Source organism: Brassica oleracea, chromosome C8 (assembly GCF_000695525.1).
Source record: "Brassica oleracea var. oleracea cultivar TO1000 chromosome C8, BOL, whole genome shotgun sequence".
NCBI lineage: Eukaryota > Viridiplantae > Streptophyta > Magnoliopsida > Brassicales > Brassicaceae > Brassica > Brassica oleracea.
In genome coordinates, this window is record NC_027755.1 from 40,318,062 (window position 1) to 40,332,649 (window position 14,588).

General features: G+C 38.9%; 2 protein-coding genes across 5 annotated transcripts; one reads left to right on the forward strand and one right to left on the reverse strand.

Annotated features, from left to right (window-relative positions):
• Positions 1-757: 757 nt before the first annotated feature.
• Positions 758-7,149, reverse strand: LOC106307435. Of its 4 annotated transcripts, none has more exons than XM_013744395.1 (8): positions 7,010-7,149; positions 3,690-3,926; positions 3,229-3,614; positions 3,083-3,144; positions 2,361-2,582; positions 1,829-2,272; positions 1,594-1,738; positions 758-1,138 (listed from the first exon to the last, which is right to left on the reverse strand). In XM_013744395.1, exons 2-8 carry the CDS (start codon positions 3,697-3,699, stop codon positions 863-865), a joined length of 1,545 nt encoding a protein of 514 aa, XP_013599849.1. In that variant the 5' UTR covers positions 3,700-3,926; positions 7,010-7,149; the 3' UTR covers positions 758-862. The 4 variants fall into 4 exon arrangements, with proteins under 4 accessions (XP_013599849.1, XP_013599848.1, XP_013599850.1 ...); XM_013744394.1 differs by having other exon boundaries at positions 3,690-3,942; XM_013744396.1 differs by lacking the exon at positions 3,690-3,926.
• A 725-nt stretch (positions 7,150-7,874) lies between these two features.
• On the forward strand, positions 7,875-13,638 carry LOC106309394 (ribosome biogenesis protein BMS1 homolog). The gene is made up of 16 exons (XM_013746421.1): positions 7,875-8,006; positions 8,089-8,235; positions 8,327-8,417; positions 8,771-8,889; positions 8,954-9,144; positions 9,232-9,448; positions 9,530-9,770; positions 9,969-10,267; positions 10,673-10,969; positions 11,048-11,398; positions 11,461-11,679; positions 11,765-12,004; positions 12,493-12,702; positions 12,769-13,017; positions 13,096-13,299; positions 13,388-13,638. Exons 1-16 carry the CDS (start codon positions 7,875-7,877, stop codon positions 13,550-13,552), a joined length of 3,372 nt encoding a protein of 1,123 aa, XP_013601875.1. The 3' UTR covers positions 13,553-13,638.
• Positions 13,639-14,588: the final 950 nt, after the last annotated feature.

The following is a 14,588-nucleotide window of genomic DNA, read 5'->3' on the forward strand; positions in this document are numbered from 1 at the left end:
ATCTTGGGTTGTATTTAATCAAATGATCTTGCATCAAAAAGTAATCACAGTTTCACTATTCATGGTTCGGTTCACTCATTGGTTGTTTGGTGTTCAACAACGTAATTTTCTAAGAACTTGTCTTCACATTACTCGGAAAACCAAATGTACTGCCAAGAAAAACAACTGATATGACATATCTTGCTTAAAACCCGATTCTCTCATTGCAGAATAATTCTCTTTGCACGTTCTTATAATCAAAAGAAACCTCACAGAATTATCCACACAAATGCAAAAAATAAAAATAAATTCCGTCAATTATATCACGAGTTATGATCGAATCAATCGAGCCTAAAGGCACAGCAAATATGCTTAAAGCATCTAATCCAACATCCACCAACATCGAAAGTTATCCTTTATAAGCCGTTGATAGTAATGATCCAACGATTACTATTCAAACTTGGGAAATGAGTAGTGAGTGATTCGCGTAGCGATTGTTTCAACCAATCAGGAGACAGATAAGAAATATCGTCTAATATAAAATCAAACGTTTCCGATGATCTCATCTTCATCCTCATAACTGCTCCTATTCACGAAATTTCATCAAAATTTTCCCGATGACGTCGCCAGCGATTGAGAAAGAGAACGTCGCTCCTATGGAGGTAATCAACACGTCGGTGACGGAGAAGAAGCCTGCAGCGAAGGGAGCTAAAACGAAGAAAGCTAAGGAAGTGAAGGCGAAGAAGAAGAAGAAGTCTGTCTCAACTCATCCTACGTACGAAGAGGTATGAGATTCGGTTATCTTTCTCTCGTTGACTAAACCGGATGAGGTTTTATACACAATCAACGAATGTTCATCCTACTTTTACAATCGATGTACTCTTTAAACTCTCTTGTCTTTGAGCTTTTGATGTTGTTGTTGTTGTTTAGATCTTTCGACTTTCTGAATGGAGTATTTGAGCTCCTGTTGAATGTTAAACCTTGAAGGTGAAAGAACAATGTCTTTCCAGATTGATCCGGCTTCACAAGCTGGGTTCGGTTGGTTATAGAGCTGGTATATTGAGTCTGCGTTCTCGTTCAACCCTCCCACACGTTTCAAACAGTCTATCTCCTCTGGATCCACCAGCAACGTCTTCTCCTTCTCTTTCCAACCTATCAGCTGCCATAAGACCACAACTTTCACCTGTTAGTAGTGATTCTTGTCTACAACATAACAACAATACTATATGTTTTGGTGTATAGGTGAGAGTTCTTGTTTAGTCTAGTGTATGACTGTTGTAACCAATGTTCCAAAAAATCGCTAGACGGTAATTAGGCGATTTATAGGGGATTGTAGCCTAAACCGATTTTTCGGATACCTACACTGATTGTTTTTTAAATCGTTTCCACATAGGGCGTAAGCCTAGACGCCATCTGGATCGATTTTTAGAACACTGGTTGTAACTAGTCCATGTTAGTGCAAGGAAGTATAGCTTGGTTAATTGAGTGAACTGGTGAAGGTTTAGAGAGGGAGCTATATATGTGAATGAGTTTGAGCATTTTGATTGGTTTAAGAACTTGGTTTATGCATTGATCTGAGAGTCTAGTTCTTTTAGTTCAAATCTCAACACTAACCTTTGGTGAGCCTTCGAGAGCGTTAGTGCAGTAGAGCCTAGCACCATCAACAAGGCTGCAATACGTAAGAAACGCATCTGCAAACCTTTTGTGAGATCTCAGCTGCGATCTCACCCTAACCGCTCTTCTACTCATGATAGCTCTCCTACACTCTCAGCCAAAAACAAAAAAAAACAATGCAAGTTAAGACACAAACTTGAGAGATAAAAATAAATAGTTGGTTGCTTGCACTCACCTAATGCCTCTTATAACAGCTAAATAAGCATCACACACGACTCCAACTAGTTCTATCCTATACGGTTTTCTCCTCCTCCCATCCTCCTGCAGCTGTTGTCTTTCACCAATCCGTTCCCAGTAATCCTCTGTGATGACGCCATCATCATCAACCTTGTATCCAGCTCCCATTCTGTAATGGTGACGGTGCACGTTCCTCGCCATTGTTATTGTCTGCACCACAAAAGGTACCCAAGACAGTGTCCCATCCATTATCACATCCCTCCCTTCGTTCAAAGCCGTCACTAGCAGCGATGAAGCTGCATCTGTTGATGACTGGTGAACCAGTTCAGCTGTCTGGATCATATCTACATGTCCACGAGAGCTTAAGGCTCTGTATATGACGTCAGATTCCTTGAAAGCATCGGCTTCAATTACCACAGCGTCTGCTCCTGCCCAAAACGCTCTGAATCCATATGATAAAAACAATGGTAAGCTTCAACAACACATTCTTTAAGTATAATATATTGATGATTAAGGAGATGTTTAATTACTCTTTGAGAATGTCCTTAAGAACAGTGCTTTTGCCTGCACCCATCCCACCACCCATGAGGAGTAGAACCGGGCTTCTGTCTTTGTGAGCCACTGGTTCCATAACCTCAGTGCACTGTGAGTCATCCACAGACGCTATCCCCATTGCTCTCATCTCCTCTACCAAAGTGTTGAACACTCTTGCTACTTTTAAGTTCTTAGTCACCCTATTGATCCTCTGTTCCCTATACACATACCACACTATCATTTATGTATCACACTAAACACACAAAGACAATGTTCAAAAAATCGCTAGATGGCAGTTAAATGCTCATTCGGGTCTTTTATTTATTTATTTATTACATATTTCATATTTATATCACATATTTTATGCTTATTGTGCTTCATTAGAGAATCACTCTAGTAAAATACTAAAATTTAGATATAATAAAAAATAAATAAAATTGGAGAAAAATGATTATCATTTAACTATAGACAAATTATATTGGTGAAGATAATATAATTAAATTAGTCATAACCACTTTGATGTTAATTAAACGATTTAGACAATTAGACCAACTTAAAATAATTTAACCGGTCTAGATCGGTTTAAATGGATCGGAATAACTCAAATCGAACTTAAGAAAATCGTTTCGGTTATGATCAATTTGTCACCTAGGTGGAAGCCACCTATACCGATTTTTAGAACATTGCTAAAGCATAACAAATGTTCTTTGTTCCTTACCTTGTAGCTGCCATCACAATCTGCTTCAGCTTCCTCTTAGGCTCAGTGTCCGCATGTAGAATCTGAGATTCATATTATCATGACATTGAACGTTTTGGTCTACAATGTGTTCATAAAAGGGAGAGGGTATTTTTTTCCCCACAAACCTGACTAATCATGAGATCAGCGTGGCTCCAGTGAAACGCAAAGTAGCTGAGAATGCATCTTTCAAACTCCTCAACGAGCTTAATGAAGAGAGAATCAGCGTCAGGCTCTTGAGAGAAGAAGCTGTAAATGTCTTCTTCACAGCATTCTGATTTGCTGATGTACTCCGCTGCTAACTTGCAGAGATTCGGACAGTCTCTTCTGTCTTTAAACCCCATCTGCCTCGCCACGTATTGAGAGAATCTCTCTAGTTTCTCATTATCTTTGTGTTTGTGAGATGTTTTTAGACGAGGGATGATTTTGGTGTCACGTAGCCTTCTGAGACGGTAATGCGCTGCCGCTGCTAGCATCAAACTGATCGATGATACCACCAGTACCTGCGTGTATTCTGCAACAACAACTTATTCAGTTTCAGACTATTCAAGAAGAAAATAATAAACCACACTGCATAAAAAAAATGGACCTCTCTGCATGACTATGGATTAGTAGGGGATCAATTGGTGTGAGTTTTGATGAAACTCAGAAGATTGGTCGTTGTCGCCATTGTTGTTGTGTTCTTTGAGTCTCTTTTGTGTTTTCCTCCGTTTAGTGCGGCGAGTTTAATGATTATGGCTTCCTCACCACCATCCAATTTAGTCGTATGTTGCTAAAATAGCTCAGACCGATTACGCAGGAGATACATTGGTCTCTGAAACGAAGTCTAATAATAGGCAGACCTTTACAAGTAGCAGAAGCATAGTAAACTTGAATTGATTCATTATGATTAATGATTCACTGTGTGAACCAAAATTCATATTATCTGATTTGGCCAAAAACCGTAATTATTCGAAACTTATAAAAGTTTTGTGTTATTGACATAAAATAATGAATAAGATTTCAACTATGACTTTGCGATGACACCGTTTTGGCTCCTTACAACATTAGTGATGTGAACATTGTTCCTAGAGCAAAAAATATATAAATTTCAAAATGTTCAAAACTATTAAATAACTTTTAAAAATTCATATCATATATATGAAAAAACTCTAGCCTTGAAGATGCTTTAAGCGTAAACAATAGAGAAAGAGAGGGAACTCTCAGAAAACCTTAAAGCTGTGATGGGAGAGAAGAAAGCGTTAGAGGATACAGACATACAGTGAATGGACATAATGTGAAACTAACCGAGTCTGAGAAACCTGTTGAGAGTTCTCTGAAATCAGCTGAAGTGAGGCTTGAGAAGCAAGCAATAGAAATAGATGAAGCTAAACAAAAGAAGCATAGAGATTAAAAAGAAGAAGATTTGCACAGGCGCACTCAGATCTTAAGCATTCAGAAGGCAATGGAGAAACTCAATATCATAGATACAGAGGGTCAAGTCATTGACCGAGAAATCGAAACATCCTCAACCAAATAATGTCCTAAAACCTATTTTAAACACTCGACAAAGGAAGAAGACTAATGTTACATAGGAGCAATACAAGTTGTCCTGAAATGACCCGTCTGTTGACACCGGCTACAATGAACCAGACGCTTCACACGATCACCATTATCCACTGGTCTTATCCTCCTCCTCCCCTTCCGAGCACCTCCTGTAACCTTTGGCGTTCTTATCCCATCTCCACCACCTTCTATCTTTAAAACCTTTTCTCTCCACTCAACATTATCCGAAACAGGCTCTATAGAATCAGCATAAGTTCTTCTGTAACTCTCCATGGTGAAACAACTCTCCGCGTACTCGTAAACGTCCTCTCCGCAAGACAAGAGCGCTCCAACGGCGTGGCTACACGGCAAACCGTAAACCTCCCAACGTCCACACAAACAAGAACGTTTTTCTACATCCACAACAACGTTACCTTCACTATCCATGACTTCAAACTCAGCCTCGTTCGCTCTGTAAACTCGGTGGCAGCGAGATTTGGCTATAGCCGCAAGCATTCGACTCTCAGCAGAAGGAACAAGCACATCAGAAGACCAATGCAAGCTCGCTTCGCGGCGCTCTTTAAACATATCCATCAAACGGCGGTGGAAACACTCCATCGTCTGGATGATAGGGAGACCAGAGACATCTTCGACCCATCTCTCTAGCGACTCGGCGACCACATTCGCTGTTAACTGCCCGAACCTCGTTCCTTCAAAGCACGACGACGCCCACAGAGAAGGAGAGATGTTCTGTATCCATAAAAAGGCCTCCGGAGATATCTGCTGGATGCTGTTGAGCTTTGAATTGAACTCGAGGACGGTGGGAGAATGCGCAGCCTCCCAGAGAAGGCTCTCGAGAGCCGAGCTGTGAAACTCTTTACTGAACCTTTCCGCGAGATGAAGAACGCATAAGCCGTGAAAAGCTCTTGGGAAGTTAGACTCTACACCGTCAACAACAGCTTTCTCCATGGTGGAGATTATAGTAAGCTGCTTCCGTACACTTTCACAGTTCATTTCAAGACTTTTACGAAGCTCCGCGAGGAACTGATACCAGTTGGTACCGTTATCTTCGTTGACTACAGCGTAAGCCAACGGTAACGCGCCTCCGTCTCCGTCAAATCCGCTAGCAACGAGCAACGTCCCCGGATACTTGCTCTTTAAAACCGCCTTGTCGAGAGCGATGAGAGGACGGCAGGCAGTTAAAAAGCCGGTGACCGACGCTTTGAAGGATACAAACACTTGTTGAAACCTCTCATCTTTAGGATTCGCGTGAACAACAGCTAAACTCCCTGGATTTGCTCTCATGATTTCTTCGCAGTACTGTGGAAGGAGACGATACTCTTCTTCAAACGAGCCGCGTAGCCTCCCCATTAACCGCTCTTTCCCTCTCCACGCTTGCTTGTAAGACAACGCGATCCCGTGAGTTTTATGAATCTCTTCCAGTATCTGCTTCGGTTTGAAATGAGGATTCTCTTTCACCTTTTCGGCAACGGTATCAGCAACCCACTGAACAGTGGCTTGCTGATGACCGAGATGCGGAACTCCACGGCAAGTGTGAGTTCCGTGAATGGTTCTTATCGTAAAAGTTGGAGCTTTAGGAAGCTTGGCGCAGTGGATCCTCCAAGGGCAGCCTTGGGACATGCACTTCGCGGTGAAGCGTGTCTTGTCGGATTTAATCGTTTGCATCTCGAAACGCTGAGAGATCGCTGCTTCTCGCAGCGATTTTCTACAGGCTTTGGCGTCCTGAAACTCCTTACCAACATCCATACCGGGAATAGACCAGCATTGCGAGCTAGAAGGAGCCAAGTCTAAGTTATCATCAATCTCTTGCTTCTGTCTCGCTCCCGTGGCTTCAGTTACAGAGTCATCGTTGTGATGAATCATTGAGTCTTCAAGAGCTGTGGCTTTGTGTTCTTGGAACTGGTTCCAGACCTCGTTTTCTTCGTAGGGAGCAGCACCGATCTGGAGGTTGATATCGAGCAGCTGTTCGAATGCGGAGTTGTAGTCGTGAGTAGGAAACAGCTCAAAGTTGTGTCGGATTCCAGTGAAGTGATCTTGTCTGAACGACGAGTGAGGGTTCTCAGGCTTCACAAGCTCGTCGTTTGCCATAATCAATAACTAACCGAAGCACGCTACTTGCTGTCAATGTATTGATCATGAGAAGTATAAAGTCAGAAACTTTGATCGAAAATTCACAGAAAATTTTGAGATTATTATTTACAACAATGTTCGAAAAAAATCACAAAATCGATCATGCAAAGCCACAGGCAATAAAAAAAATACGCAATGCTTCTGAATATAACCAAAGGAAGCATATAACATTAGCTAATAATGGCAGAGAAGGAACTATATTGTATAAGAAATGAGGAGGATTGTGGAACTCACGATATGAAGTGATGAGGAAGAATCTGAATCCAGCGAGACCCGATTGAAGAAAATGGGACAAAAGTGAAAGTGAATAATTCAAAAGAGAAGCGGTTGTGTGTAGGGTTTAACTGTTTGTCTGGCTGGAGAAGGGAAGGAGAATGTTTCTGTGGTCAACAAGAATAAAGAGATGACGTCGACTGGGAACGATGGGTATTTATGTATTTTTCCTATTTATTTCAGTCGAGGAAATTTAGGCGGCCCACTAATTGAGATTACTAAGGCCCACCACGATCATTAGTATCAGTAAGCTAGTTAATTAGCATGAGAGAAGCCCATATATGTTCTTATTTGTTTGTGTTAATCACTTTGGAGTCTGACCGGTTTGATTTCCTTAACCGTCTTATTAGCTTAGTAAAAATTCTAGGTTTTCCCGGTTTAATTTAGCATTCTGCATAATTCCCGCATCGAACTGGAATTAATCTAGAATGAGAAACTAAACTGAAACTGGAAAAGTAGAAAATTAAAAGAAAAAAAACATAAAAAAATTTAGCATGGTGCAAAAAATTAATATCGTGATGAATGGACCTCGTAATGGGCTACTCAAAGTAATGCATTCAGATTTGAATCCTCGTAAAACATGTAGAATTGTACGCTGTACTATCTTCTCTGAAATGTTTCTTACAGTTTGTAATGAATAATTAACCAGTATCAAAAGAAAGAAAAAAGCTGGAACCCGGTTAACCGTCTTATTGGTTTTACAGTAAAAATCGGGGTTTCCCGGTCTAATTTCCTTAACCGTTTTATATTGGCTCTATAAATAAAAATTCGAGGTTAATAAAAAAGGGCTTCTCCTCTTCGCCTGAATAAGACTTTCGTCATCGCCATGGCCGCCGATGAGTTGATGCCGACTCACAAGTCGCACAGAAATCCCAAATCAGGTCCCACCATGAAGAAGAAATCTGAAAACGACAAGAAGAAGCGTGGCGTCCCCGATAACAAGCAGCAAAACCCTAGAGTAACTCCCTCTCAGTCTCTTGAACGTCTCTTAGAGTTTTCTTGAGTAACAAGCAACAGCTGATTGTTACTTGATTCTGCAGGCGTTTAGCTTTACGTCGGCTGATAAGGCGAAGATTTTGAAGCTTCACGCTGCGGAGAAGGAACAGAAACGAATTCATCTTCCGACTATTGATCGTAATTACGGCGATCCTCCTCCTTTCGTCGTCGTTGTTCAAGGTCCCCCAGGGGTACTGTGTTCTTTTTAGACACTCTCTGTATATGTTTTTTTTTCTTGCAGAAGTTTTGATGGTCTCTTGCCACTTTGTTTGGTTACTCTAGGTCGGAAAGTCTCTTGTGATTAAGTCCCTTGTGAAGCACTTTACACACCAGAATGTACCGGAAGTTCGAGGACCTATCACCATTGTACAAGGTTCTGTTTCTGTGCTACATTCTTCATTAGTGTTTTCTTATATTCTAAATGAGTTATAGTCTGAAACAATTTTCTTTAAAATTCTATTTATTCGATTTAAATCGGGTTAAAATGGGTCTAAATCAATCATAAGTGGTCTAAATCTGTTTAATCAAACAATAATGTTAGTGCAAATCCATAAATTTGTTTAAATTTTATAACTCCTAAAAAAAATTATATCAAACACAAAAACACCTAAAATATCTAATATAAATATAAAAAAATATCAATATTCGTTAACGTTTAGTCTTCTGGGAGTTTTAAGGTTTAGGGTTTGATTCCTATTATCATGTTTGGCTGGTCATGTATTTTAGGTAAGAAGAATCGGATACAATTTGTGGAATGCCCTAATGATATAAATGGGATGGTGGATTGTGCCAAGGTTGCTGATCTAGCTATTCTTCTCATAGACGGGAGTTATGGTTTTGAGATGGTGAGTGAGACATATACCATTGACTATTATTTTTTCACTGTGTTTTAATCTGTTTGATCCTCAGGAAACCTTTGAATTCCTCAATATAATGCAAGTGCATGGATTTCCCAAAGTTATGGGAGTCCTCACACACCTGGACAAGTTCAACGACGTAAAGAAGCTGAGGAAAACAAAAAAACGTCTCAAGCAACGTTTCTCGACAGAAATATACAAAGGAGCTAAATTGTTTTATTTATCTGGTCTCATTCATGGGAAGTAAGTATCATCCACGTTGAATAGTTTCATCGATTTGGGATGACATGTAGAAGAGGTTCACCTTTGATCTATATCTTTTATTGTCAGGTATTCAAAACTTGAAGTTGACCACCTATCCCAATTTATATCTTTATCTTTAATCAAGTTTCATCCACTGAAATGGCGAACGTCACACCCATATGTGTTGGCTGATCGTATGGAAGATGTTACCCCTCCCGAGAAAATTCAGATGGATAAGAAATGCGATAGAAATGTCACGTTGTATGGTTACCTACGTGGTTGTAACTTGAAAAAAGGGACGAAGGTGTGTCATCATCAGATATGTTTCTCTATTATTTTTGTTAAATACTGATACATATAATAATCTCTTATGGTTTATTATCAGGTTCATATTGCTGGAGTTGGTGACTATAGTTTAGCCGGGGTGACTGCCTTACCTGATCCTTGTCCTTTACCCTCAGCTGCCAAGAAGAAGGGGCTGCGTGACAGAGAAAAGCTTTTCTACGCTCCTATGTCCGGGATTGGGGATCTTTTGTATGACAAAGATGCTGTTTATATTAATATAAATGATCACCTTGTTCAGTACTCTAAAAACGATGATGAAATTGGAGATCCTACTAATAAAGGTTACTTACTTGTTTCCCAAGTTTTATTATCATATACTGTCCTATATATATGTTTATGTAGTTGTTTCTTTGGAGCATCTTATTTGTTTCATGCTTTATCTCAGTAAAATGTTAGAATTTGGTTGGTTAAGTAATTTAATTTTCTCATTTTTGGTCGTTATAGGATCTCTAATTATGACATTTTTTTTTTCTTGGCAGGAAAGGGCAGGGATGTTGGTGAAGATTTAGTAAAGTCGTTGCAGAACACAAAATATTCTGTTGATGAGAAGTTAGGGAAAACGTTCATCAATTTATTTGGAAAAAACATTATTTCCACCAGCTCAGAAAGAAAACTTGAGGAAGAGTCATCAGAGTCTGGTGATGATGAAGCTGAAGATTGTGTAATGGATGTAGAGAGCAGCGATGGTGAAACGAAGCAGAAAAATGAGATCCATGGTGGGCTGCTGAGGAGGAAAGCTATCTTCAAAGATGAAGGCGGTGAAAGTGATGCAGCAATGGTAATCTCTTTTGCTTGATTGTTATTGGTGACCAATGTTCTAAAAATAGTTAGACCAACATTATCGGTGGTGGGGGAGGGTTCTTACGCGTGGGTTCCACCACCTTTTCTCAATTATTGTGTCACAATGTCCATAAGAAATGTTTGCACTGCATCCTTAGCACTGTTTGTGGGCTCCCACGATACGTGGCGGACTGCGATTGTTTAATCTTTTTTTTTAAAAAAAAACTAGAAAACAAAAAAAAAAGATTTTAAGGACCAAAAAAAGTTTTGGACCATAATGTTGCCCTTAGGCAGTGATCCTTAATAAAAAAAAAATATTGTTTAAACTGGCGCCTAGACCAATTTTTTAAACGACATTTTTATGGCTTAGACCGATTTTGTATGCATGGTGGCTGTGATGCAGGGCTCAGACCAAGATGATGTTGAGGGAGAAGAAGATGTTGAATCTGACGGTGATGAATCCGAAGATGGCGAAGATGACTCTGCCTCTGATTCGCAGGAATTAGATGAAGATGATGTTGAGGAAGCAGGAGATAGAGTCCTTGGTAACATATCAAAATGGAAAGAACCCTTAAAGGAGAAGGGCACAAAGAAAAACCTCAACTTGATGCAAATTGTTTATGGTGCATCGGGATCATCAGCTACTACTGAAGAAAATGATGACGAAGACTTCTTTAAGCCAAAAGGAGAACAAAACAAGGTTTGTCATTTCAAAGACCATTCAAACTTTGTTGATTCTTGTCTCAAACTAACGGCTCCTTGTTTAATCTATTTCAAGAACTTAGGTGGTGCAATGAATGTGGGATATGTCAACGCAGATGACTGTTCAAGATTTATAAATTATGGAAACCTGAAAAATTGGAAAGAGAAAGAGGACTGTGAGATCATTCGTAATCGATTCACCACTGGTGATTGGTCAGAAGCTGCCCTGAGAAATCAAAACTCAGTCCCTGGCGATGAAGGTGGTGATTTTGAGGATCTAGAAGCAGAGAACGTAGAGTCTGGTACAAATCAAAATGAAGATAGTGAAGCAGTTGAGCGTAGGCATCAAAAGCTGGCTCTCCGAGCGGAGTTTGATGCGAACAATCCCACTTATAGTGAAGCCAAGGAACTCGGATACGTTGATAAAGTAAGTAAATGTTTTTTTGCCACCTATTCGCTGTTGTTTTCTCACTCTATTTGCTTTTCCAGTTGAAGGAGGAGCTTGAAACTAGAAAACAAATGAACATGTTAGAGCTCAATGATCTTGACGAGGATACTCGAATCGAGGTAGAAGGTTTCCGGACTGGAACATACTTGCGGCTGGAGATTCACAATGTTCCTTGTGAGATGGTCGAGTTCTTTGATCCGTGTCATCCAGTTCTTGTTGGAGGTATTGGTTACGGCGAGGATAATGTTGGATATATGCAGGTAAGGAGCTGAGGCTACAACCTTTTTTTTCTCATTTTATAACTATTTCATCGTGAAAATATAATATGTTTGGCTTTGTACTTAGGCACGGTTGAAGAAACATAGGTGGCATAAGAAAGTACTGAAGACGAGAGATCCCATTATTGTGTCTATTGGATGGAGACGCTACCAGACTGTTCCTGTATACGCCATTGAAGATCGCAATGATAGGCATCGAATGCTCAAGTATACTCCGGAACACATGCACTGCCTTGCTACGTTCTGGGGTCCTCTTGTCCCGCCCAACACAGGCTTTGTCGCTTTCCAAAACCTGTCAAGCAATCAGGTATGCAAATGCACTGTTCTTCTTGAGATTTTGATCCCAAAACTAGCCTTGGAGTGTGATTGAACTATTGTGATAGATATATATTTGGTTAATTGAAGTGTATCTTCATGAAGTAAGTAGTGTGAGTTTAAGGTGCGACTTCGCCAATACTAGTATGCATACTAACTATGTGTTGATAATTAAAACTCGCATGTAAATTGACAAAAGAATACTCCTTCCGTTTCGAAATATATATGTTTTAGAAAAAAAAAATATCTTGTAGAATTATTTAACGTTAAATTATAACTTTAAAAAATTATGTTTATTGAAATTCTAAATTGGTAAAAAGTTATTAGAAATAGTTAATTACAAAAAATAATGCATTAATAATCAAAATTTATTATGTTTTGCCAAAATTCTCAAATTTATATCGGTTGTTGCCTGGGTGAGAGATCTGTTGTACTACTTTCCCACTGAGTATAGCTAACTTGGTGTGTGTATGTTTTCAGGCAGGGTTTAGGATAACAGCGACTTCTGTAGTACTCGAGTATAATCACCAAGCCCATATCGCAAAGAAAATCAAGCTGGTTGGTCACCCATGCAAGATCAAGAAAAAAACTGCATTTATCAAAGACATGTTCACTTCTGACCTCGAAATAGCTCGGTTCGAAGGTTCATCTGTCCGGACAGTTAGTGGCATTAGAGGACAAGTTAAAAAGGTAACCCATTAGCTATAGCTTTTCTTCATTTCCTGTTCTCTAATAATAGCATTCAATTTTTGTCAGGCTGGAAAGAACATGCTAGATGACAATGCACAAGAAGGGATTGCGAGGTGTACATTTGAAGACCAAATAAAAATGAGCGACATAGTCTTCTTAAAGGCTTGGCCAACAGTGGAAGTTCCACAGTTTTACAATCCTCTAACTACAGCCTTGCAGCCTCGGGAGAGGACGTGGACAGGGATGAGAACGTTTTGGGAACTTCGTAGGCAGCATAACATTCCTATTCCGGTGAATAAGGATTCACTCTACAAGGTAAAAAAAGTCTATTAAACACTTTACATAGGAAGGTGATGATTCTCACAGGTAATTTATTTTTATTTTTCTTTGTAGCCAATCGAAAGGAAGATAAAGAAGTTCAATCCATTGGTGATATCAAAGAAACTACAAGAGGAGCTACCGTTTACTTCCAAACCCAAAAATAAACCAGGGAGAAAAAGACCGTCACTGGATGTTAGAAGAGCTGTTGTAATGGAGCCGGGAGAAAGAAAGGCTCTTGCTATTGTTCAGCAACTAAAGCTGATGAATAAAGTCAAGGTAATTGTTTTAGAAGTCTACTATCATGGTACTTCTCTTGTGTTATTAATAACAATGGACTTTGGAACTGTGGATAAAAAAAATACAGATGATTAAGAGAAAAGCAAAGGAGCAGGAGAAGAGGAAAGAGTATGAGGCAGAGAAAGCTAAGAAGGAGGCAGTCTTTAAGAAACGTAACAGAGAGGAGAGACGTGAGAGGTATCGTACTGAAGATAAACAGAAGAATAAGAAGATGAGACGAAACCAAGATTAGTATTTATTTAATACATCTTTTTTTGCTAAGACCAAGATTTCTTCATTTCTCTGATCTCAGACTAGGGTTGCTTCAGCCTTTCATCATTTATTTTTAAAAATATAACTAACTGAATAATTTGGATTTGCATATTCATTAATTACTTTTTTTCTTCAATTGTTGGTCTAAAAACTAAAATTAAACAGCCACACTATGTATGGAAAATTTGTGACAAAACCAAAAATCACATGCATGCTAATAATATACGAAGCTTCTTTATTCAGCTTTCATGATGGTGGGATGATAAAATAATTGCGCCAATTAGAAGCTTCATATCTCATCAATATCCTAAACAATCTTCCTCGGTAACACACATTATTTTTGTTAAAAGAGTAGTATACAGTCTTATTCTGTCATGCTTTTCTATTTGTAAAAGAGAGAAATATTCTATAAAATCTTTGGCACACTTACTTTATTTAGAGCATGATTATCGGGTAAAACCCGTTTGGGTTTCTAAATTTTTTTTTTGTTTTGTTTTTGTTTTATCTGATTTAAAAAAAAAAAATTAAAAACGGAACCAATCGCGGGCCGCCACGTGTCGTGGGGCCCGCGAAATAGTGTAACAAACGGACCAAACCCGTTTCTTATTTCGCGACATCTGAAGCCGGTTTTTATGAAAAGTGTGGAGTCCACTCTTTAAAAAACCCATTAGATCTTGCGTTAAAGATTGGCCTTAGTAGTATCAACTATCAAGCAAGTCTAATATCTATATTATTAAAAGAGAAGTACCTATTTGAAAATGTTCTTACTTCATTAATTAAACTCCCTATTTTTTTGCTTGTCTTTTTCAGTTGCATTTATGAAATATCCTAAAACGAATAAAACTGCCTAATTTATTACTTGTCTTTTCATCTATATTATTAAAAGAAAAGTACTCATTTGAAAATATTCTTACTTCATTAATTAAACTCCCTATTTTTTTGCTTGTCTTTTTCAATTGCATTTATGAAATATCCTAAAACGAATAAAACTGCCTAATTTATTACTTGTCTTTTCA

Excerpts from the sequence above, each read along its gene's own strand:
- LOC106307435 (XM_013744392.1), bottom strand. The coding sequence starts at position 6,733 with ATGGCAAACGACGAGCTTGTGAAGCCTGAGAACCCTCACTCGTCGTTC.
- LOC106309394 (XM_013746421.1), top strand. The coding sequence starts at position 7,875 with ATGGCCGCCGATGAGTTGATGCCGACTCACAAGTCGCACAGAAATCCC. Across the intron at positions 11,680-11,764 it reads ATAATGTTGGATATATGCAG|GCACGGTTGAAGAAACATAG; the intron begins GTAAGGAGCTGA and ends CTTTGTACTTAG. Across the intron at positions 13,300-13,387 it reads AGCTGATGAATAAAGTCAAG|ATGATTAAGAGAAAAGCAAA; the intron begins GTAATTGTTTTA and ends AAAAAAATACAG.